Genomic DNA, 27,302 nt, shown 5'->3' with positions numbered 1-27,302 from the left:
TGTTTCTCACCTATGAAAGGTTATAAACCCATAGTACTGTAGTAAAGTAAATGGGTTAAAGGCTACTTTCAATTTTTTTTTTACATATTTGTTTATATTTTGTTTTATATTGTGAGTGGTCGTGTAATTTGGCGCTCATGTGAAATCAGCAATTTTTATCTGTTTTGTTGTGTTTTTTCCATCAGAAAATTAGAGTATTATAGTGCATTAGTGTAGATTTTCAGATTTTTAGAGTATTAATATATTTATAACATTTTTATTGTGATACTGTCAGCATGGTACCAATGCAATGTACAATGGCAGCAAGGACCACGTTGTCCAGCAATTTGAATTTATGGGATATTATTCACTGCAGTGTATGTGCTGAGAAAATTAAAGAACACATGGAAGCAAACTGAAACTGGAGAGAGAGAGAGAGAGAGTATATATTACGTATAATAAATTTAGTTTAATCCTTTATCCAAGTGTAAGCAAACAAAGTTTGTGCCTGAAGTATCTTCAGGACTGAGGTAACTCGTAGTAAAGGTGGACCAAACTCTCATCACTCCTTGTCTCAGTATCTCCCATAATGCAAAGCACATCTCCTTGCGGACATGTAGTGGCCCTTCCTTTAATGCATAGCATTAAAGGAAGGGCCACTACCCAGACCAGTTTCGACTTTTATTGAGGTCTCGTCAGTGGGAGCCAGACCCACTGGCTCCTTGGATAAAGGATTAAACTAAATTTATTATAATAAATTTAGTTTAATGCATAGCATTAAAGGAAGGGCCACTACCCAGACCAGTTTCGACTTTTATTGAGGTCTCGTCAGTGGGAGCCAGACCCACTGGCTCCTTGGATAAAGGATTAAACTAAATTTATTATAATAAATTTAGTTTAATGCATAGCATTAAAGGAAGGGCCACTACCCACCCAGACCAGTTTCGACTTTTATTGAGGTCTCGTCAGTGGGAGCCAGACCCACTGGCTCCTTGGATAAAGGATTAAACTAAATTTATTAAAATAAATTTAGTTTAATCCTTTATCCAAGTGTGAGCAAACAAAGTTTGCGCCTGAAAATATCTTCAGAACTGAGGTAAGGTAGTACAACACCAGGCAACTCGCAGCAAAGGTGGATGAAGCTTTCACCTCCTTGTCTCAGTATCTCCCATAATGCACAGCACATCTCCTTGCGGACATGTATATATACTGCTAAGCATTAAGGGAAGGGCCACTACCCATACCGGTTTCAACCTTTATTGAGGTCTCGTCAGTGAGAGCCAGGCACAGAGTGGAGATACTAAGGCAGAAGCAATAGGAGAGGTCATCCTTACCTATAGGAGTTGCCAAAAGGTGTGCAACCTTCCTGAAGATATTTTCAGGTGCAAACTTTGTTTGCTTATACTTGGATAAAAGATTAAACTAAATTTATTATAGTCTAACCAAGTGAAAAATAAACTTTCAAACATCTTTCTCTAAATGCAGAGTAATTTAATAATAAGGTGGCACACCTTTTGGCAACTCTTATAGGTAAGGATGACCTCTCCTATTGCTTCTGCCTTAGTATCTCCACTCTGGGCCTGGCTCCCACTGACGAGACCTCAATAAAGGTCGAAACTGGTATGGGTAATGGCCCTTCCCTTAATGCTGCAACTCATAGCAGCATACATGTCCGCAAGGAGATGTACTGTGCATTATGGGAAATACTGAGACAAGGAGTTGAGAGCTTTATCCACCTTTGCTGTGAGTTGCCTGGTGTTGTACTACCTTACCTCAATCCTGAAGATATTTTCAGGCACAAACTTTGTTTGCTCACACTTGGATAAAGGTTTAAACTAAATTTATTATAGTCTAACCAATATATGAGTTGCCAATAAGGTGGTACACCTTTTGGCAACTCATATAGGTAAATATGACTTCTCCATTGCTTCTGCCTCAGTATCACCACTTCTGGGTCTGGCTCCCACTGAAGAGACCTCAAGAAAGGTCGAAACCAGTCTGAACCTGGCTCCGAGAGGCTCTGCTTGGGGTTAGGTTTTTGCCTGTCTCTGAGTGGGGCCACCACTGAGATTATGGCTCTGCTTGGTGGTGGTGGGGTGAGCCTGCCACTGGGTAGAGCCAATGCTGAGAAGTTCTTCTCGGTGACAGGGTGAGCCTGTCACTCAGTGGAACAACGGCGGCAAGTTGGGTGATCTTTCGGCATCGTCTTATTTTTAGAGCCCGCTTCACCTTTACATCAATAAAGGTCGAAACTGGTCTGGATAGTGGCCCTTCTCTCAATGCATAGTATTATACATGTCCACAAGGAGATGTGCTTCTCAGTATCTCCCATAATGCAAAGCACATCTCCTTGTGGACATGTGATGAGAGCTTGGTCCACCTTTACTATGAATTGCCTCAGTTCTGAAGATATTTCAGGCACAAACTTTGTTTGCTTACACTTGGATAAAGGATTAAACTAAATTTATTATAGTCTAACCAAGTGGGAAAAAAAACTTCCAATATTAAGTATATTTTAAATGTAAGTGTCTGTTAGGTGACAATAAGATGGAAACTGATGTTAATAATATTGAACGTGCGACCATGGAAATAGAGGAGAATGAAATGGATATTAATAAAGAAATAGCATGCTTAAATGTTATCCTTCATAAGACAAAGCGTAAATTTGAAAAACTGCAGAAGTGGCAAGAGTTAAGCAGGGCTGAAAAAAGAAAGAAGCAGGTGATCCAAAAGAATAATAAAAACTGACCGAAAAAAAAAAACAAGATAAGGAGAAAATTATGTACGGAGACTCAATGATCAGGGGAGTACTTAATGAAAGTATGACAAAATCGCATTTCCCAGGAGCAAAAATTCATGATATTAGCCATGCCATCCGGATGCAAAAAAGTAAGTCGAAGGAAATTATTGTCTTGGTTGGTACCAATAATTTGAGAGGTGAGAAATATTCTATGAGGGAAGATGTAAAGGCGTTGTTAGAAGAGGCAAAACTGAAGAGCGAGAAGGTGAAGATTATAAGTCTTCTACCACGCTGTGACAGAGGCGAACTGAGGAGGGCATTGATAGCCAATGAGTCTATATGTAAATTGTGCAAAAGGAATGATGTAGAATTTGTTTGATGGAAAGAAGAATTTGTACAATGCGGATGTACTGCATCTGAATGGTTTTGGCATTAGGTATCTGGAGAGAGCTTTGTGCAGTGAGCATGCTACAAATTCAGGGAAACGTAAGCAATTAGAGCGGAAGCAAGTGAGTTGTGTGAAGGCACCCATGAAGCAAGTGAATGTGAGAATGACCAAGTGATGAATCTAGTGTCTCTCTCTGAAGCAAAAATATTGAATAGGATAGTCAATTCAGAAAGTAATGGGGGGGATTATCAGGAACAAGAGGGAAGAGTTTTTGGCATTGGTTAGTGCAACCTTGTCAAAAGCTATAAGCAATAGTGAGACTTGGCTAACAGCAGACGATGTAGTTACAGGGACTGAATGTGAAGGGTTTGGTATTTTCAGGGAAGATAGAGAGGATAGGATGGGGGAAGGAGTACTGCTGGTGATAGCAGATGAATTGCAACCAAAAAGAATAGGAGACAGGTGGAAGGGTGGCTGTTCATTTGAAGCAATCTGGTGTGAGATTAACACCAATACGACAAAATATACAGTTGGTTGTTGCAATAGGCTAGGGAGTTCCACAGATGATCTGAAAGGCATGCATCGCCAAATTAGTACAATGAATACGGATCGAGTGATTATTATGGGGGACTTCAACTATGGAGATATAGACTGGAAGGAAGAAAGATCACATGGCAGAGAGGAAATAGAATTTATACACCTACTGAGAGATAATTACTTAAGGTGGCATGTGATGGAGGGAACTAGGTTGGGAGAATATTGGACCTGGTTATAGGATCAGAAGAGCTATCCATAATCACGGTGACAACATTGCCTCCAATTGGTGAAAGTGACCATGCGATCTTGACTTGGGAGATTGTAAAACATGAGAAATATTCTATCAAGAAGGGATATTTGTGGAACTACAAGGCAGGTGATTATGACATGCTTAGGATAAAGTTTAAATCTGTACATGGCATAAAACATGCAGATAAGGATGTGAGTAGTGCATGGAATATAGTTAACGGTCATCTAGAGGAAGCTGTATTAAATTCTATACCTAGAGTAAGGAGGGTTAATTGGATAGGAGTTAGATGGATGAGTGATATCATTAAGTACAAGCTGCAGAAGAAGAAAATGCTGTGGAGGGTATATAAAGAGAAAGATGACTAGAATGGCAAGGAAGGCAAAATCAGATTATGAAAAGAATTTAGTCGAGCAGGCCAAAGGAAATCCTAAAGAGTTCTTTCATTATGTGGCAAGTAAGAGGAAGAATGACTATGGAAGATTAACCTTAATGAGTGATGATGGTCATGAGGAGACAGAAGCAGATAAAATAGTTGAGTTACTGAGTGACCACTTTGCAAGCATATATATTCCTAGTGAGGTTGCTGCTTTAACACTTTCATTGCCAAGCTGAAAATTGGAATTTCGTGTGGTGGCCAAATTTTTTTTATTTTTTTATTTAGTTAGCGACGTCCAGGCGATAACGCGTGATCGGCCGTTTGGCGAGAACTCGCATCACGCGATATCGCATGATCGCGCGATATCATTCATTGCCAAACTGAAAATTGGAATTTCGTGTGGTGGCCAAATTTTTTTTTTATTTATTTAGTTAGTGACGTCTACGCGATAACGCGTGATCGGCCGTTTGGTGAGAACTCGCATCACGTGATATCGCTTGATTGGCAATGAACATGTTAACCTATATAACAGATACTAATGTGGGAACAGAGGTTGATGAATTGGAGGTTCTTAGGATATTGCAGAATCAAAATGTAAATACAGCTGTGGGATTAGATGAGATATCACAGCTAGGATTTTGCAAGAATGTGCAATGAAACTGGCAATGACTAGGCTCTTTAAGTCTCAGCTCAGGTAGCGTTCCAAGGGAGTGGGAAAAGGACAAAATAATTCCTTGCTACTACAGTCTTAGAGGTTCTAAGACTGCAGTAGCAAATTATAGACCAATCAGTATCTCAGGCATGGTAAAAGTAGTAGAAAATTGGTAAAAACGAGATTTCAAGAATGGGTAGATAAAAATATGATACTGTATGAGGGTCAACATGGCTTTGTGAAGGACAGAATACCATGTGGTATTCTGTTAAAGGCATTTAACAGAATACCACATGGAACACTGTTACACAAATTAAAACAAATGGGGATGGATAATGACACAAATCAAGTGGATAAGAGGATGGCTGTTGAACATATCAAAAAGTGATATCGAGGCAAAAATAGGTGACTAGTGGTGTGCCAGAAGATTCAATGCTGGGACCATTGCTGTTTAATTTGTACATAAATGATATTGGAAATAACCTGACAGGAAATATTCAGTTGTTTGCTGATGATGCGAAGCTGGGTAATAATAGTTGATCAAGGCAATGTGGAAAGCTTTCAGGACGATTTAAATGAGCAAAAGTTATGGGTGTCAGTTTAATGTCAAGAAATGTAAAATTATGCATTTTGGGATAAATAGATTACAAGCTGTGTTATCATATTGATGGCACTGCACTCCAGGAAACAGATGAAGCTAGAGATTTAGGGGTGGTGGTAGACAGACAGTTAAAGTTTAGAGGACATATTGCTAAGGTTGCTACCATAGCTCATAAGATTACTTGGCTATTGAAGAATACACACTAACAAGTAGAGACAAGGAATTTGTAATTCCTGTTTATAAGGTCTTAATATGCCCACATCTGGATTACTGTGCTCAAGTCTGGTTCCCTGGGTTTCTTAGGGATGAGGAAGCAGTGAAGAGGATTCAGAGGCAAGCGACCAAGATTGTGAGTGGAATGTTCCCTATGAAGATAGATCGAAGGTGTGTGGATTGCAAAGTTGGTTGATAGGAGAAAAAGAGGGGATATGCAGGAAATGTTTCAGCACTTGGCCAGAGGGACCAGAACAAAGAGTCATCCCTGGAAGTTTAATAAAAGTGTGGTCAGTAGGGGTGTGAGAACTAGATTTTTTGCTTGCAGAGTGGTGAATGAGTGGAATGGTTTGCCAGAGTCATTTATGAGTGCTTTATCTGTTAGTGGGTTCAAGGAGGGGTATGATAGATTGTGTGGATAGTGATGAATGAAAGTTGCCCATTTAAGTTGCTTAAATAATTTTATAGGATAAACGCTGGGAAAATATTTCAGCACTTGGCTAGAGGGACCAGAACAAGTGGGTCATCCCTGGAAGTTGAATAAAGGTGTAGTCAGTAGGGGATGTGAGGACTAGATTTTTTGCTTGGAGAGTGGTGAACGAATGGAGTGGGTTGCCAGAGTGCTTTATCAGTTAATGGGTTCAAGGAGAGGTGTGATAGATTGTGTGGATAGATTGGGTCTCCCATGATGAGTCTTCAGACTCCATGGAGGTGCCAGTATAATAATAATAAAAATAATAATTTTTACATAATCCAGAAACCTAGCTCTAGCATCTCAGCTGTATATTTACAGCTGAGATGCTAGAAATTTTTAATGCTGAGATTTATAAATAAATATTTGACAATTATTATATATATATATATATATATATATATACAGAGAGAGAGAGAGAAACTTGGAGAAATTCAGATAAAGACAAGAGAGTTTATGAGAATACAATCCTCGGCATGAGAATGCAATCCGTTGTCTTAGCTTGCTACTTAAAAAACTTCCCAAGTTTCTTAAGTAGCACATGAAATATGGATTGATCTGTTTATTTTACAACTCCATGATGACTACATTTAAGTTCTTCTTTGATAATTACTCTTAACCACTGATGCTTAAGAGTAAGCATCAGTGCTTACTTTTACAATTCTCTAAAACGAATTGCTTTTGTATTGAATGAAGATTCTTGTCTCTTAAAGTTTCTGTGTGAACTGTTGGTTCTCATTGAAGAACGAACGGTTTGAAACAGCTGCAAGGCCAGTGAAACCTTTATTATTACGTGACACCTCCAGGGAGTCCAAAGACTCATCTAGGGAGAGCATCTATTCTATAAGTTTCCGTCTCCAGTACTCCACTAACCTCAACTACCTTCATATCTACACCAATACCATCTACTGCCAACCACTACCACTACTAGTATTTTCATAAACAATAGCAAACATCACACCTATGGCGGGATTCGAACCCACAGTCTTTTGGTTGGAGAGCGGATACACTAACCACATGGCCAACCAAGCCAGCCTTATCAGAAGAACTAATAAAGAGTGATTATAAGGCAACTCCAATGTCAAAGATTGTATTTCCATAAAATCTTTGGTTTGTTTTTAAAACTTTAAAACTTTATATATATATATATGTATGTATGTATGTATGCATTTTTTCCCCATTTGGTCACATGATTAAGTGAAGTATTATTACACTTTTTTTTTATCTTTATTTATTTTGCAATTTGACCAAAGTGCTGATTATTCAGCTAAAGCATAATTAATTAAATTTTAAACATTGAGAATTAAATTTATGAACAAATGTTTTATTATATTTAAAAAATTTATAAATTTTTAATTAGTGTATTTTTTATTTTCAAAATATTTGTTTATAAAATTTAATTCAGTATGCTTTAGCCAAATAATTAGTGCTAAGGCCAAATCCTGGTTTGGTGCATCTAGATCTAGCCAGTATTATGAAAAACTTAGGACGAAGCTTGGAGCAGTGTCATGACATGAAAAGCAGTCATTATTAACTGAAAATTTCGTACATTCAAAAACGACATCACTATGCCCAAACGAATGCAAAATAATTATCCACAGTTATGGAAAAATCATCTAATGCTATTACCACATCAAGAACTCTTGACTCTAGTTTCCCACCCTCACATGCAGTGTTAAGTAATTACTTCTCTCAGCAGCTGCATAAATTCCATGTTCTAACCTTCTCCTCCCATGTTCTTTTCCTTCTTCCATCAACAGAGGATATAGACTGGAAGGAGACAATAATTCAGGTCATAATAATTATTTGCTTATGCTCCTTAAGCACATTTGAGACTAGCTAATGTTGAGACGCGCGGTTAGCCTAGTGGCTTTGTGCTTTGCAACCATATGCCTGGGGAAGGAGTGTCCTAGGTTCGATTCCCGTCAACGACGTGAGGAGCTGAAGGATCTTCCTCAGCCATAGCCAAGTTAGCCGGTCTTGGGCGCGGGCAATAGGGTTTTTTCCGCCAGTTAATCTGGTGTTTTTCATCCCGCAAGCAGGCAAACCGGCCCCGTGAACACACATGGATACAGCCAAGAATACCTTGAGGCATAGGAGTGACCATTCTATCCTCGTATTTCGGTTACGAAATCCAAGCTTGCTTGGAAGGTTGTGGGCCTTAAAGGCCTGTTAAAGCCATTGGGATAGATAGATAATGTTGAGACAGAGACTTCTTATAACTGTTTATCTGTGGAACTTCTATGCTTGCTGCAGGTCTTCTACTGTCATCAGTAATACCCTTTCCCCTATCCTGTTTTTTTTCTCTGTCCTTCCTGAAAGTACATTATTCCTGATATTTTGTTCCCTGTAACTTATCCTCCTCCTCAAGCAAGTTTCACTAATTTATGTAACTTTTGGCCAAGTCACACAAACTAATGTCCCAAATTCCTCTCCCTTATACCTAATACTTCTGGCATCAAGAATTAGTATACATAAATTGCAATATCCTCTTGGACCTAAGGTATCCATCTTCACATTTTTTAATGATTTCTCCATTGAAAACTAAGAACTAAATTCAAAATTCTTGCATTTTCATTTTGCCTCAAGATGACTGTACATGCAGTTGTCCATTCCCTCTCAACAGAAATGAAATTGAATTGCACATCTCTGCATATGATCAGATATCATGTACGATCCTGCTATTTTGTCTTGATATTATAATTCTCTAACTTAACCAGATACATGGGGTAAGCAATAAGCATATTTGATTAAAATATTAGTATTGAATAAAATAAATTTTTTTGGTCATCAAAAGTTTTACTTAATGAAAATTTAATAAGCATCTGGCAGATAAATGACTGTCATTTTTATCCCAATCGAAATTAGCTTTGTCATGACAAGAAAAAACCGGTTGTGTATTCTGTTTTATTTTAGAGTTTTTGACACAGTTAAGGTATGAATTATTCATTCCTAATGTAGCAGCTTTTAAATATTGCATACATTCATGTTGTCCAAAATAACATAATTAGAATAAAAAAAAAAAAAAAAAAATACACACACACACACATATATATATATATATATATATATGTAAATTGGTTTTTTTACCTTGGGTAATGTATATTAGGGTTACTAAGTAATTTTATAAACTTAGTTATTTTACTCCTAATCCCAAGTAAGCAAACAGTTAAGTTTTCGCCTGAACGTAGTTCAAGTCTAAAGGTGGTGCAACTCATAGTAAAGGTGGGTAAAGCTCTGATCACTATTCTTAGTATTTTCCATAATGTAAAGCACATCTCACTAAGAGATGTATACTGCAATATATTGTGGGTGGGGTCACTACCCAGACCGGTTTCAACCTTTTTTGAGGTCTCCTCAAAAAAAGGTTGAAATATATCTCCTCCAGAGATTTTTATTAAAAATAAAAACACCTTGTTGCAACTTGCATAGGTAAAGTTGATAAGGCTCTGTATTACTAAAACCCTGGTATTTAGGGTCTAGCTACTCACTGAGGAGACCTCAAAAAAGGTTGAAATCGGTCTGGGTAGTGATCCCACCCATAATGTATTGCAGTATACATCTCTTAGTGAGATATGCTTTACATTATGGAAAATACTAAGAATAGTGATCAGAGCTTTACCCACCTTTACTATGAGTTGCACCACCTTTAGACTTGAACTGCGTTCAGGCACAAACTTAACTGTTTGCTTACTTGGGATTAGGAATAAAATAACTAAATTTATAAAATTACTTAGTAACCCTAATATATATATATATATATATATATATATATATACATTAAAACCCTGTTTTTACGTTCCCGCAAATTACGTTTTCCTGCCATTTACGCCATTTTCCGCTGGTCCCGTCTCAAGGCCTATTCTTACGATATATTGTTTTCCTGCCATTAACAACTTGATGTGGACGTTATTTCCCATGATTTGCGTTTTTTTTCTCAGGTGGCAATACTGATTTTCGAATCGATTTCTGCAGAAATCTGCTCATTTCTGTTCCCAGATGGTATTGCTTTTGGCTGTAGTTTCGTTTCTGCCATCACTGTGACTTGCACTCTTGCAGCAGTGATGTAGTGATACCGTGATTTTTCAATCACACTACGAATTGATATTGCAGAATTTCTGCTACGTAATTTAGCGTGTGAAAGTTGCTTTCAAGTTGGCGTGGTGGATGATCCATGTTAGTAATATGGAGAAAAAAGACAGAAAATGTATTTCGGTAGAAGAAAAGATGGCAATTCTGCGACGTGTAAATTGGAATGCCAGAACACATGTGCATTTAGCAAAAGATCTTGGACTCTCCGTGTCCACTTTGAACACGATAGTAAAAAACAGGTCATGCATTGAACTTAATGCAAAGCAATCTGGCGCTATGTGAAAAAAAAAACGAAAAGCAAAAACAATCAACAATTAAAGATTTTTTTTAAATAGATAAATATACGTAATTGTAAATTCATTTATTTTCAGTTATTAAATTTTGTAATCTAGTATGTAGACTCACATACTAGCAGTAAGTGATCTTTTAGCCTTTTTTTAAATATCCTGCTATTTACACTTTTTTCCATCAGTCCCCTGAAAAGTGTAAAAAAGGGGTTTTACTGTGTGTGTGTGTGTGTGTGTGTGTGTGTGTGTGTACCCCCCCTTAACTCTTTATGATCTTGCTCTAATCTATCACACGTCACTTAGCAAGAATTTTCATTTTTAGGAAACTGGTACTTTTAGGAAACTTATGCTTTAAATAAAAATGAGATCCAATCTTGTTTTCATTCAAATATCTAAGTAATAAATCATTACTTACTTCATATAGTAATACCCACTCTCCAACCAATAAATCATTACTTACTTCATTAGCATACCCACTCTCCAATCAACAGGCTGCAGATTCAAATCATCCTGTCATAGACATTGATGTTTGTGATTATCATTAGGTGAGAGATGAATTTCATTGCCCAGTGTTTTAGGCCACTTCAGACCTCCTTATTGGAGGTCTGAAGTGGCTTGAAAACGTTCCATGTTTGGTCTCTAGAGCAGGGTTTCCAGACTATGTAAAAAATATAAATTAAAAGTACAAAAAATATATAAAATTGATAAAAAATAGAAAAAAATTCCAAACACACCTGCAGTACCAAATGTACTATAGGTTTGCAAATGGGTGAGGGCAAAAGAAAAAATATATATTTTTTATGTTGCCCTCATATATATATATATATTCTCAATTAGGAATTGGAAAAAAATAATCCTAACTTATTAAGGCACATTATACAAACAAACATCAGAAATAAAAATTATGAATAAATGAAAAATTAATGAAAACTGGTACTCCTATTAAAAAAGGCCATGAATGATTACACAATTTTAGTTAGTTCAAAAATTAATGCTGTAGTAATAAAGATTATACTCTACCTCCCAAATACATATGGAAGTGGTTTAATTCTTTCTTTTTCAATGTGATGCAATAATGGTGTAAAGATACGCCAGGCTTCTGCCAGCTCATCACTACGAACAAAATGCATTTGGCTTCCACAGAATACATCCAATATTAAGCGTTCATATGCATCAGGGAGAATGACATTCTAATGCAACATAAAGTTTCAGTTACAAATGTTTATAAAAAATTTTATTATTTTAAATTTTTCCAAGTTAATTAAATCATAAATTATAGATAAAGTCTCCTAAAATTATATTCTTTCACTTTTGAAAAAAAAAAAAAAAAATATAAAAAAATAAATATATATATATATATATATAAATTATCACTCAGTGATATACAGTGGTATCTCGCTAATCCGAACTGCGGTTTAAAAGAAAAAAGTTTTATTTATTACGTATTATTATTTTGTGTACTATTATTTTTAATTAATAATTATTATTTTAACTATTATTATTTATTTTATTATTATTACGGTACAGTATTTTTTTCATACTTTCGATTGTACGGTTATACTGGAGGACTATTTTGATTTATTGTGTATTCACATTTGCTTTTTTATACTGAACAGTACGTACTGTATTTTCGGCATGAATCACAAATATACACAAAAAGAGGAAATTCAAAACGTGCATAATTTGGTTAAAAATATAAATCCAGATGTTGAAATTTCACAAACAGATGTTGCAGAATGGAATACAGATAGAACCGAAAGTGAATTCGAAATCAAATCAGATGATGAAATTATTCTTTGAGTTCTTCGATGAAGAACTCGAAGAAAAAAAAGTAAAACATGAAGAGGCAGCTGACAGGTTTAATATGTGTATAGAATGGACTAAGCAGAATGATAAGCCATTGCACAAAATTTTGTTGCTAATGCAGCTCCGAGAAGAAGCATTCGAAAAAAGTTTAGCTTCAAAGAAGCAAAAGAAAATCAGGGACTTTTTTACAAAGAAATAAAAAAAAACTTTTTTTTTGTGCTATTTTGTGAAACTTTTTTGTGTTGTGTACAAGAAAGTGATATTTTTTACGTAAATTAAGTTACGTATTGAACTATGCAATTTTATTAAATCAGAATCCTCAACAATACAGGTACATACAAATTAAATTTTTTACTAAAATAAACTTGTGTACCATATTATTATTATTATTTTTTTTGTTTTATATTACAGTACAGTAGCTTTTTTTCTATCAGTTAATTTATTTACAGAATTAAATTGATATACCATTAGAATCTGATTATTTTTGTCTTAAATGCTAGTCATTGTTGTCTCTTGGGGAGAAATTCGCTAATCCGAATGAGTACGGTTTTTATTAGTTCGGATTAGTGAGATATCACTGTATACCAATAACCTGCTAAACATTCAAAACATTATATAAACATTATATATATATATATATATATTATATATATATAAATTATCACTCAGTAATATATACCAATAACCTGCTAAACATTCAAAACATTATATATATATGTTAAAGATACCAAGCAATTTTATAAACTAGGTTTTTAATCCTTTTTCCCAAGTAAGCAAACTAACAATGTTTGTTTGCTTACTTGGGAAAAGTCAAGGCGCAAACTTGACAAACAAGTAAGTCAAGTTTGCGCCTGCACGTAGTGCAAGACTGAGGCAACTCGTGGTAAAGGTGGAGTAAGCTAAGATCACTTTCCTTAGTATTTTCCCCTAATGCAAAGCACATTCCCTTGCGGAGATGTATGATGCTATGCATTAAAGGTAATGGTTACTACCCAGACCGATTTTATTGAGGTCTCGTCAGTGGGAGCCAGACCTAAAAATGCCAAGGTTAAAGTAATACAGAGCTTATAAATTTTACCTAAACAAGTTGCGACAAGGTGCTTTAACCTCATTAAAAAAAAAATCTCAGGATGAGAGTAAGATGTAGACCAAAGTAAAAAACTTTCTATGTATATATCAGGAGCAAATATCCAGGGTGTGTAAGGTGTACGGTGCAACTCCATGGTATAGCAATATCACCAATATTATTTGTTCCCTGGCTTCGTGGGATTCCTAAAGTTAAATGTAATATACTATTGCTTCATGAAGAGTTACTTTGACACATAAACATTGCATCACACTTGCATTAACAGCCTGGGTGTGTGGTCACAAATGCATACAGCTTTGAGCCCTTTGAACAGATACACAGATGGCACAATGGGTCAAATTCTTAGCAATCCAGTGGTTTTATACTGTCAGAAGGCGAGGCAGGGTGAGCACTGAGACAATAGCACCTAGAAATCTGTGGTTGTGATTGGTTATTGTTAGGACAAATGTGTTTAGTTAGCTGCTATGTTTACTGTTACAACAAATCTGTTCTGTTTGCATGCATTTCACGATTTAGGAACATTTTTATTCTAGTGCACGGAAACAACAGACATAGTAAAAATCTATTCCTGAATAAAAATGAATACCTCTGTGTATTACAAGAAGTTGTCAATCTACAACAAAATTCTCTGTCTTATCAAGACAGCAGCTCTTCTGTCTTGATAAGACAAAAGAGCTGCTGACACTAAAAAAAAAAATAAATAAATAACAAAAAGAAAAAAAAAACTAATGAATGGTATTCCCAAAAATCATTGACAATGAAATATTATTATTTCATTGTCAACTTAATAATGAAATATTATGTAAAATGCATACCGAGTTTCAGTAAACAAAAGAAAATTCTTAGAAAACAAAGCAAAATATACATAAACAGAGAAATACATGTAACATGAACAACAAATTTCAAATTTTATGAGATGATTTTCTGCTCCATCAAACCACATATATTACTGCCATGCTAAATGAATCATCTAATCAACATTATTAGTTCACTGGATTAACCTCTCCCTATAGTTTTTAACTGAACTACTAATACAGTGACTGTTTATTATTGGTTAGTTATTTATACTTTGCAAACAAATCTCTTTCCCTCTCCTCATAAGTTTTTTTTTTTTAATTATGCCATCATAAATTCACTTATTCATGTCTACTAGACTTTATAGGATCACATGCTATTCACTCTACCCAGGAAATTAATTATTATTATTATTACCACAAGACCTCATGAAGTCAAAGACTCATCTGGGAGGTCCTTTTATCACACACAGCTCATCATACTGTGTCTTAAACACACTCAAACTCCTTGCAGACACCACACTCTCACAAAAAAACTCACACCCTCTATATACAGTTTCCAGGGATGACCTCTGGTTCTTCCCTGATCTCCCACTATTTTTAATTTTCTAATTTTTAATTATAGGACACACATATCACAAATGTTAATTATTAATAAATCATTTGCCATCAACGAAATATTTCTACTCATACTTATTCTTTCCTTTACATTTCCATCACATTAATAAAGGTTCATATTTACACCTCCGAGTAATTCAAATATATGAATCAAATATAGCATTCTCCTTCATTATTGTTTTCTAATATATCTTAAAGCAAACACATTGTTCTCCCACTCTATGCAGATTTGGTTACAATTAATTGATAAATTAAAGTATTCAAAATTATCCTACAATTAATTGTATTAGACCAATTAAGATGAGTGCTGATGTGCTGTGCAGTCTTAAAATTTTCATACATCAATAATAATGCAATCATACAGTCAAATTGACAGGAATTTTGTAGCATGGGTTGCATAAGCCACACGACAGCACACCTAACAGAAATGGACATGAGCTGCCTCTGATATATATATACATCCTCCTCCTATCCCTCTCGTCTGTCCTAGGATAGGTTGAGTCCCCTCCTAATGAGAGGTTACTGGCATATTAATGCAGCCGGTTCGCCACTCCTCTGCTGCATCCTCTAAGGGCGATATTCATGACTGTAATCTGTGTGTGTTCACAGGATGAAAAATCCCAGATAAACAGGGACAAAAAAACCTGCTGTCCACGCCCAAAATCAGCTAACTTGGCTATGGCTGAGGAAGATCCTTAAGCTCCTCACATCATCAATGGGAATCGAACCTAGGAACACTCCTTCCCCAGGCATATGGTTGCAAAGTGCATAGCCACTAGGCTAACCATGTGGACTATATATATATATATATATATATATATATATATGGCACTTCTGATATAAAAGTACAGCAATACATTGCTGTACTTTTAAACAGTGCACATTTCATAATTTTTAACAATTTGAAAAAATTTAAGAGTAGTACGGTTCGGTACTGCATTAATATTCCGATTTTACTAAAAACAATACCGTAATGATTTGGCATATTGCAGTAATGGCTGTATTGATGCACCATTTAATATTATTTCAACTTTGGCACAGCAAAGTTGTTGCTCTATGAAATTTTATTTTTTATCACATACAAGTAACCTTTTATATACAATATATAAAAACATGGAATGTAATATTATGAGGGAAGAGAAAATGCAACAAAGCTTGTGAACCTAACAAATGTAAATGTAACACTATGAAGAGAAAAATAAATTAGATGAAACTGTCTTTAAAGTGCCTACAAAAAATTCTCATTAAATGAGAATTTGATTTTCTTATGAATGCCAATTCAAATTCTGGACAAAGCATTAAAGTTCAGTATGCATCAAAATACTATTTATGTTACAAAGATAAGCATGCAAATAAAATGAAGAAAAAACTTGTGCAAACAACATTGTCTAAATGCAGTTTTTTTCCAAATAAAAACTTGTGTTCAGTTATCAACAATAAAAATCTTTACTATTTTTTCATTTTATTTAATCCTTTTTAATTTTTCTGTGCACATTAATTAGTATTTCTGGTGAGCCTGCAGTAAACAAATGATGTGTAATAATTTCCTCCTCCCCCACCAATACTGTAATTGTTTGGAATGTATTACACTATAATACATTATAATAATGTTTTAAACAGTTTGGTTTTCCATAGCATGGAACTTTGTTGACACCTATTAACCACACTTTGCAAGGTTAATATTGTATATGTAATATGTATATAGTAAGCATGAGAACAATCAGATTAAAAGAAAATTCACTGATACTATTTTTACATCATTTTAGGATTTGATATTGCAATTAAATATGAATTAAAATATAACAGGACAGGAGGCAAAACAACCATAAGAACAAAGGGCCACTGCTGTAATATATAAAAATATTATGCATAAAAAAAAACATGGAATGTAATGGGCAAGTGTAATGCGTTGTCAGTAAGATTGTGAACTGGCATGAATGCATGGTGAATGAATTTAAAGTTATGACAAAAATAGTAACAGTTAGAATGGATCTCTCATGCTGTGCCTTGTTGCTGGCCTGATTAACCGAGCGGGATTCGAACTTGCAACCAACAGGCTGCGAGTTTATACCCCACTGCAGACATGAATGTTTGTGTTTGTCTTTAGGTAGGAGATGAATATCACCATCTGGTGTGAGGTCTGAAGTGGCTCGATGGATGGAGTTATAGTTGAACAAGTCTTAGCACATAGGCTTTGTACAACTCTGGACCTAGCACAACCAAAAGAACAGGCAGGTTTTCGAAGTGGCTTTAGTACAAGGGAATATATTTAAGTTGTACAACAGATTATTGAGTGATGTAATGAATATCAGTTACCATTATGTCTTGGTTTTATTGAAAGCCTTGGATTCGGAAAAAACTTGTGCAATGCTTAAAGCATTATGAAATCAACACGTGGAGGAGCCATACCTCAGGACCATGAAATCAGCATACACCAATGCCACAGCAATTCATTTCAATGGAAAAATCTCTAATGTGGAAATACAGAAAGGTGTAAGACAGGGTGACACAATATCTTTGAAATTATTCACAGCGTAACTAGAAGAAATTTTCAAACTTCTTGACTGGGACAGGTCTCAAGATAAATGGAAGATATTTAAGCCATTTACACTTTGCAGATGACATAATTATCTTTGCTTCAACTGCTCATGAATTACAGACGTATCCAAGAACTCCAAATTGCTAGCAAAACAGCTGGACTAAAGATAAACCTAAAGAAAACCCAAGTTATGTTCAATAGCTATGTCCATGTAGAAATCAATAATGATGAAATTAAAGTAGATCATTACATATACTTAGGACAACAGATATCAATGAAACAAAATGTCATGGATGAAATTAAAAGATGCACGATGCTTGGGTGGAAAGCATTTGGAAAATTACATTCAATATTCAAAAGCCAAATACCATTATGCCTGAAAAGTAAAGTTTTTAACCACTGTATTCTTCCTATATTGACATATGGCTGTGAAACATGGACACTAAATGCAAAGGAAATTCAAAAATTAAGAACAACACAATTTAGTATGGAAAGAAGAAGTATGCTTGGTATCACAAAATTGGATTACAAAAGGAATATGTGGATAAGAAATCTGTCCAAACTGTTTGAACATCATAGGAAGAGTGAAACATCTGAAGTGGGAATGGGCATATTGCTCGAAGACAAGATCAACGATGGACAAAAGAAGTACTGGATTGGATTCCACAAGAGGAACAACGACCACGACGCTGACCTAAATCACCCTAAATCACGGTGGATTGATGATATCATGAAATTTGCAGGAGTGACATGGGAAAGGAGAGCCAAGGACAGAGTAATGTTTTGGAGTAATCTTGGAAAGGCCATCAGCGAGCAGTGGATCAACAATGGATGACGATGATGATGATGATGATAATGATATATATCAATACAGAAAACAGGAAAAAAAACTGTGCTTTCTTTTTAGAAAGATCAAGTAAACTATACTGAAAAACAGTTTTACTAAACATAAATGCACAGTTAAGTTCTATTTAGATAAGAAAGTAAGTCAATGTAATGTATATTCTCTCTCTCTCTCTCTCACTCACACACACAAAGTAACCTTCACAGTCTGGTACAAGTAATCTGGATTTTAGCTAACTAGATCAACAGATAGATGATATGGTTTACTACAAAGACTGTGTAGAGTCTAACTTTATAACTTCCAATAATATGACAGTCTATTATTATTATTATTATTAACATGTGACCTCTATGGAGTCAAAGGACTCATTGCAGGAGGTCCATACTCTCTCATTCAAAAAAGATTATTAAATCATGTCTTAACCTATTCACAGCTTCTGCACTCACCACACTTTCAGGCAATGAATTCCACTCACCAATCAATCTACATGCAAAGAACCTGCTTTTCACTCCACTGCTCACACTCTCCTTATACAGCGTCCAGGGATAGTCTCTTGTTCTAACTTTGTCTCCCTCTACTCTATAAAAAAACCTCCTCCACATTAATCTGGTAACAACCCCTCATCAACTTATATGCTTCCATCATATCCCCTTCCCTCTCTCTATTCACAGGGCTCTGCAAATTGCATTCCCTCAATCTCTCCTTGATAACTGACATTGCATAGAGATGAATAATGAGGATGCTAACTGTCAAATTACCATAAGGAAACTAAAATAATCCAGTACACTATTTATGTAGCACCTTTATGTGAACCCTGTCCACAAAAGGTTGTGAACTTACAGTCAAGGGTAGACTAAAAGTTAGCAACAGCAGGATCATGGTAGAAAGGCTGTTACTGGAGAAGCACAGTCAAGAGTGGTTAAACTCACTCTTATACTAAAAGGCTGGGAGTTTGAACCCTGCAATGGGTACAGATTTTTGTGATTGCTTTTAGTGGGATATGAATTTTATTTTCTGGTGTGAGACCTCCACTCTGTTTACTGGAGGCCTGAAGTGGCTTGAAAAATCTCCATGTTTGGTCTCTAGAGTGAGGTTCGGAGACTATGGAAAACATATTTTAAAAAATAAATAAAATTTAAAAAAATCATAAAAAATCCTTATTCTGTGCATGGTACTAATGTACTATAGGCTTACAATTTTGTGGGTTGGATGATATAAAAAAGTTCAATATAGGCTAACAGTTTTTTCTTGTGTAGGCTTCACATTAAAAAAAAAATAGTATCAATGGCATAAAATTATTAAATATGAAGGCAGAGCTGTTCCAAAAAGGCATTGTCAGTAATCAGATGAAGGTGAAGATTAGCAAAACAGGTGTTTAAAGTAAAAACATCATGAAAGAGATCCAGATATTTTTTGGGTTTTTTTATCATTTATTTTCAATAAACAGTCAAAAGGGGGTGTTTAAGGGTCAAAGCTATATAACTGAGAGGAGACCTCCACATAGCCTTTAAAGGAATGCGGAATACCAATCAGGGCTTCTGATCTAATGTCCAATCCTCACCTTCTCATGGTGCACCCTGTTGGGTATCTACCTGGATACTGAACGAACAAGGATGGCCTAGCAATTTGGGATTTAGCCGACCAAATTGTATCCTTATTGGCTGAAACCAATATAAAAAATGATGGTAAAACATGACAAAATTTCATGCCGGCTGGGGCGTCGCCTTGCGAAAACCATTGTTTTCACAAGGGAACCAGGGCGAACAGCAAAAAGTCAGCTACTGGAACAAATCTGAAATCACATCCCAACTCAACATCACCAGAGTTAAAGATCGGTACTATCAACATAAGAACCCGAATGGCAAAGAAAGGGAGCTAGCTGAGGAATTAGATAAGTACCAGATCAACATAATAGGGGTGACTGAAACAAAAAAGACAAAAACTAGTGAGATCTTTCTGAGCAATAAATACAAAATGTTATATTCAGGCAATGACAACCAAGGAAAAGAAGGAGTAGCCATAATATTCAACACTAAATACGAGGCTAATCTTCTTGAATGGCAAGCAGTCTCAAGTAGAGTGATGTGGGCAAATATCAGAATGGGGAACTGGACAATGAGAGTTATTTGTGCCTATGGTCCCACAGAAGGTTCTACTAAGGTAGAAGTGGAGGAATTTTTTGAGACTCTAGAGAAAGCTACTGACATAATGAAAAAGGAAAAGTTGATCCTTGTTGGGGATCTAAATAGCAGAGTAGGAAGCGATTGTCAGGCATACAAAAATATTTCGGGAAAATTTGGAGAAAAGAGCAAAGCTAATAATAATCGCAAATAATGGATTTCTGCTCAGGACATATCAAAGGCTTGAAATGTGGAAAGGCAGCAGGAGTAGGTGATATTCGACCAGAAATGCTGAGGTATGGTGGTATAAAAGTCATGCAGTGGCTGCACTGCATAGTTCAGAAAGCCTGGACAGAGGGATGAATTCCCGATGATTGCAGTAAAGCGCTCCTAGTACCCATATATAAAAAGGGAAAGAAAACTGAATGTGAGAATTACAGAGGTATTTCCCTACTGAGTGTTCCAGGCAAGATTTATGCCAGTATACTTGAGAAACGGTTGAGAAGAATTGTGGAAGAAAAGCTTTGCGAAGAACAAGCTGGATTCAGGCAAAATAGAGGCTGTCAGGATCAGATCTTCACTTTACGACAAATAGTTGAGAAAGCATGGGAATATAACAAAGATCTGTATTTAAGTTTTGTCAATCTGGAAAAGACATATGAGAAGGTGCCAAGAGAGAGAGAAGCTAGTCAATACGCTACAGTTATATGGTGTCAATGGGGCATTATATCAACCAATACTTAGTCTTTATTTGAGTTGCAAGTCAGCAGTTAGAATTGAAGGAAGTACAGGTTTAATGTTAATTCTCGTAGACAGGCTTATACGTTGGTTATGCATTACTAAATCACTTAAGGAATTGAACAACATAGATACGAAAATACGAGGCCAACAGATGAAAAAATTCAAAAAATTAAAAAAGAACTCTACCATCAATCCAAAACTTCCTACCATCACCGTAATCAACCTTTCTTCAGTCACCCTGAAGCCTGAAACAACCAACGCGCTTTCACGTGGCCACAACTTTGCCATTGCTCCCAGAAAAATACCTAGTGAGAATATTATGATCCAGATCGAAAGCGGAATCTGCCACCTTCTACATCAAATCGCCAACGGTGTAAGACTGGATGTAGCTTGTGTCCTTTCCAAAGCAAGACCACCCAAAACCAACTTATCCAATAAAGAATATAAAGCTCTGTGGGAAATGAGGAATGATAAAGAAATAGTTATCACCAAAGCGGATAAGGGAAATGCAACTGTAAACCAAAAGGACTACACAGTTAAGCTTAATGCTCTTCTATTAAGATCGGGCTACTTACCTCCCTATCGAATACAATCCCACCAACTCACAAATGAGAAAACTTCACAGGCTCCTTAAGAAAGTCGCTTCTTGGCCTGTAGAAGTTACCAAAAGATTAAAGCTGTTTAACTCTATACCCCCCCCCCCGTATTTACGGACTCCCAAAAATACATAAAGAAAATGTGCCATTACGTCCCATAGTGGATGGTATCGATTCTTCCCCCACATACAAATTAGCTAAACATTTGGCCAAAGTGCTCACACACTATACTGGCAACACACCATCACACATAAAAAACTCAGCCCACTTCAAAGCCAGCATAGAAAACCTTACACTCCAACATACTGACATAATGGTCAGCTTTGACGTCTCCTTCTTATTCACAAATGTCCCACTCAAGGAAACTTTAGCGCTAATCCAAGCTAAATTTTCTCCCAATATCTCAGCTCTATTTCAGTTCACAATGAACTCAGGCTATTTCGTTTGGCAGAGAAAATTCTACAAACAAATAGAGGGGACAGCCATGGGTTCACCACTCTCCCCACCCTTGGCCAATTTCTTTATGGAGACCTTTGAAGAAAAAGCCCTAACCTCTGACCCACAAAAAACAACCATATGGCTTCACTACTTTGATGATGTGTTTGTCATTTGGCCACATTCCTCTGATACACTCCTCTCCTTCTTAACACACTTAAACAACCAACACCCCAGAATCAAGTTCACCCTGGAAAAAGAGGAAAACAACAGCCTCCCTTTCCTAGACACACTAGTCACCCACCAGCCTGATGGAACTTTGGTTTTCTCAGTTTATAGAAAACCCACCCCATACAGGCAGGTACATTCACCAACAATCCTCCCCCCCCCCTCACAACAATATGGAGTGGTGAAAACACTATACAACAAGGCTAAACTAATCTGTTCTAACGACATGGCCCTAAACACTGAACTAAATCACATCCTCAACACTTTCTCAGTCAATGGCTACCCCCCCTCCAAAAAATATTAAAACCTACAAACCACAACCCACCTCCACAACAAGGATTACTCTAAATCCATCACCATTCCCTACATCCGAGGCACCTCGGAAAAAATTACCAAAATCTTAAAAAAACATGACCTGACCTCCTGTTACAGACCATACAGAAAATTGGCATCCCTTATCTGCTCTACTAAAGACCAATCACTTCCCCTAGACCTACCTAGTGTATACCAGGTCCCTTGCAGCTGTAAACTGTCCTACTTTGGCCAAACAGGCAGGACAGTGAATATCAGGATTTCTGAACACAAGGACTACATCCGTTTTCACAAGTACAGCCATTCTGGTCTTGCAGATCATGCTCTGGATACATGCCACAAATTATGGTGGAAGAAAGCTACAGTAATACACTAGCAAATACAAATTCAAAAGACTATTTATGGAATCAACCTCAGCCCTAAGAAACTCTCCAAACCTCAACATATTTGGTTGTATGCGACTGCCCCAAATTTGGGAAGTTTACATCAGCAGACCTTCAGCCCAACGGCCAAGAACACCTACTTAGCCTGCTAGAGGGCACCATCAGGACTTTTAGGAGAACAATAGCTTCATCACTTCATTCTCAGTTACTGTTTTGTAGTGCCTACGTGCATGTGCCTTTTTTGTAAGTTCCTTTTGAAGATGGCAATGTGACGTTGCTGAAATATTTATTAAAGTATAATTTAATTTATATTCGTATCTACGTTGTTCAATTCCTTAAGTGGTTTAATGTTAAATCTAATATGAGACAAGGATATACATTATCTCCTCTGTTATTCATTATCTATATGGATCACATGATGAAGCAAAGTGGTATTAAACATGATATCAGAAATGGAGATGTCAATGTCACCTCTTTGCTTTATGCAGATGATGTTATACTTCTAAATAAATCCACTACAAGTTTGCAAGATTTCCTGATTAAATTGAATAACTGTTGTAATAGATATGGTATAAAGGTCAGCAATAAAAAGACAAAGACAAAGAAAATAGGTAGAATCATTGAAAATGTCAACTGTGTTTTGAACGGAGAACCTGTGCAACAAGTAAAACTTTTCAGCTACTTAGACACGATATTTAGTGAAGATGGTAAATTAAATATGGAAATAGACAACAGAATCAACAAAGCTAGTATGGTATGAAGTCAATTGAATAAATTCATATGGAATAAAAGAGAAATTAGTCAGAACACTAAGTTAGCTGTATACAAGACAGTGTTCAAACCAGTTTAAAGTTATGGATCTGAGAGCTGGGTCAGAAGTAAAACACTTGACCAAAGACTAGAGAACTGCAGATATGAGAGTCCTGAGAAAGATTATAGGTGTGAACAGATGGCATCAATGGCAATATCATATTAAAAACGAGGATATTAGGAAAGAACTTGACATTGTCAGCATCCAGGAATGCATTAGCAGAGCTAATCTCAGGTGGTATGGTCACTTTAACAGAATGGGCAAGGAAAGATTAGCAAAACAAGTGTTCTCTGCCAGGTTGGCAGGAAAACGACCCAGAGGAAGACCAAGATATAGGTGGATTGATACGGTACAAAGTGCCTTAGACGATAGAAATATAAGATCTGATAATGTTGGAATCTTGATAAGTAACAGACTGATTTGGAGGAAAATTGTTAGATAGGATGTTAGTAATGACGTAAATTTTTCATGTAGTACTATCATATCCTGTACACCCCTTGAGGGTACATGTCAGGAATTTGATGATGGTGATGATGATGATGAACAGTAAAAAGTTGTAGAGTAGTTCCATTCCTCAATGAGTCTTTGGACTCCTTGGAGGTGTTACATAATAATAATAATATACATTTGAAGAACAGGAAGAACAAACTAGTTACATTTTACAAAATAAATATAAAAGGGTAAGGATTATTTTTAAATTTTAGAAAAACAAAAATCAAGTAAAAAGGAAAGATAAGCATCTAATAAGCATCTATTGATGCAGAGAACACACTGCACTGCAGTTCTGGGTAACTTCTCATCGATACAAAAATTAAACTACAGACTTCATCACAAGAATGATGAAGTTATTTTGTTGGTTGGGGGGGATGAGAATATTCATATCACCTTCTTCGATGTTGAAAAAGGATGGCAGTTGAATTCAATTTTTCCACAAACGTGGATAGAGTTCCTCATTCTCTGTGGTAGTGGTATTCTAGGAATAGTCTGTAGTGCAGCTGTCTTCAAAGATACCAGAGATATTTTTCTGACTTAGGTGAGTGACAGATGATGTTCGTTTCTTGTGTGATTTAGGTGGATACTGTAAGTGATGGCTTTTGCAGTGATGAAGAGCGATAAATAGGCTAAAATATTAGAAGTCAACATAATGAACTTCATGTTGCCCAAATGGAAACACAATACCTATTCCTCTCTCTTCCCATTTCATCTCTCTTACTATGGTAGATGTGTGGATGATGTTCTATTTCATTCTTTGAAAGTGTTTAGCCACCGATTATAACTCTCTATCAAATATAAAGAAGACTTCTTAAATTTGACACTAACTAGATTATATCATTATCATATCACCACTAAAGTATACTACAAATCCACTCATAGTGGAAATTACTTACACTTTTCCTCTTATTCCTCTTATCATCCTTACCATATCAAAATATCTGTTATATTTAGCATAATTCATTAACCTTTACAAATTCCCCTCATCAGTCATTGTTTTAAACCAAGAAATCACATGACTGAAAGATATCCCTGATCTCAATAATATGCCCAAGAACAAATAAATTATGCCATTCACTTAGCCCAAAATTATGTACCTTCTTCCCAAAATATCTAACTCTTGCATAGTCTTAAAATTCCCCATATATCCATAACATCTACAAAGTCATCAAATGCATCTTCAAATATTCTGACCACAAAACTGTCTTCACCACTAGCAAGCAACAAACTGCAAAACTTACTGAAACATAAAAACAGGACAGAGTATAAAACCACAAGACTGCCAAAGTAATATGTCAGACCAACAGACATATTACTATGACATAAGGTTGTTTGCTTGCACTTTGCAAGCAAACAACCTCGTGGTGCTTGCGTATTGTGGTTCAACCATGGAAACAGATGTTCTGAACCTCGGTTCTGAATGTTTTTGTGCAGATATGCGTTCCAGTTGATTCCTAGAACTCCGAATGCAACATTCCTGCTGACGAATGGCAGATTTTACGTATCATTCTTCGTAGCACCCAACAGTCATGTTCGGTGAGTGTGGTAGGTCATCTGCTGCAGGCAACACTTGCAGTTGACTCCCTGTGCTTCCATCTCAGTATGATATCTGAGATGGAAGCACATGGTTGCTTATGACAGATGTACCAACTTAGAAAAAATAATCTTGCCGATAGCGTTGCCATCTATGGTCAAGGCCGAGAACTTTTCAGACCATCCTCATACACACCTAGTCTATCCATAAATACTATTACAACTTTAACAGTGCATAAACTTTTAATCTATTAGTAAATCATTTACAGCGTTCAGCACATGCATAACACAAACCACATGTATAAAGTGTATATAGTAGCACTCAATGTTTGAAATGTCCCCCCCCCCTTTCACACATGCCCTAGGTCTGTGAGGCCACATATTGATAGCAGCATGCACAGCACCCAACAGAAACACTGCCAGTGCATGCCGCAAATCCACCTTAAGGCTGGCGATACTGGGGTGTTGTTTCTTGCAGGCTACTCTCTCAAGCTCCAACCATAATACGAATTATGGTTGGAGCTTGAGGACACAGTGATATATGGTCACGCACATTCATCTCCAACCACTGTTGTGTGGTCCTTGCCCCGAGTCTTATTGGAAGGTCCACTGCCTACTGTGAAAGAAGATGCTGTTCAGGAGCCATACCACAGGTTCCAGCATGGTGTTTTGATACAGTTTGGCAGAGGTTTGGACCTCTTTCTTGCAGAAATGCAACTTGGATATTCCCCCCCCCCAAATACGACACCCCACCAAACCAACACTGATGTGGGGTGATGACCTCTCCGAATCCTGGGTGCTATGACCATCTGGGACATATACCCTTCAGTGGTCAAAATCTCATCTGTGAAGAGAATATCTCTGTCTGTTGTTTGCATATGGCTGGAGAAGTGCCTTTGATTTTATCACCCTCTGCAGCATAAGTTGTGGTGTTAGGAAGTGTCCAATAGAATGTCAATATGTTTTCACCCACAGGTCATCAGTCAGCATAAGTGACATCGTTCTCTACAAAATGTTCATTTCTGTGATATCACTTTCTGCCATAATTCTCATGGGATTATGGCAGAGATATGCCTTCACGAGCTGTTGTATCCTAACACAATGTGACTGACCTTCTTCAACAGTCAGATACGTCTTCTGTATCATAATAGCAGTTAACAGTTCAATACACAAACATCCCACTGATCCTGAGTATTTTCAGCATGTTGAAAAGAACAGATGGCTGCATTCCAACTTGTGAAGTGCTATTACAGTTACACAGTTCTCAAAATCTCCCCACTGCATGTTAACCTGCATAACTAGACAACTCTCTTTCTCTCTATTAATAAAAATGCACATGTTAGCTGTGCACGATGCAACTAACAGAGCTGGGCTTG

General features: G+C 36.4%; 1 protein-coding gene across 1 annotated transcript in view; it reads right to left on the bottom strand.

Annotated features, from left to right (window-relative positions):
• LOC150100651 (glucose-6-phosphate 1-dehydrogenase-like) overlaps positions 1 to 27,302 on the bottom strand; it is a 221,548-nt gene that overhangs the window by 5,727 nt on the left and 188,519 nt on the right. Inside the window, exon 10 of the mRNA XM_090401922.1 lies at positions 11,608 to 11,777. Within this exon, the coding sequence (XP_090258048.1) occupies positions 11,608 to 11,777 (170 nt within the window). The remainder of the gene's footprint in view (positions 1 to 11,607; positions 11,778 to 27,302) is intronic.

Source organism: Typopeltis vanoorti, chromosome 12 (genome assembly GCF_054136105.1).
Source record: "Typopeltis vanoorti isolate ZY-2024b chromosome 12, IOZ_Tvanoo_1.0, whole genome shotgun sequence".
Classification (NCBI taxonomy): Eukaryota; Metazoa; Arthropoda; class Arachnida; order Uropygi; family Thelyphonidae; genus Typopeltis; species Typopeltis vanoorti.
The sequence above is the reverse complement of the archived record's forward strand: the minus strand, read 5'-3'. Positions and strand labels throughout refer to the sequence as shown.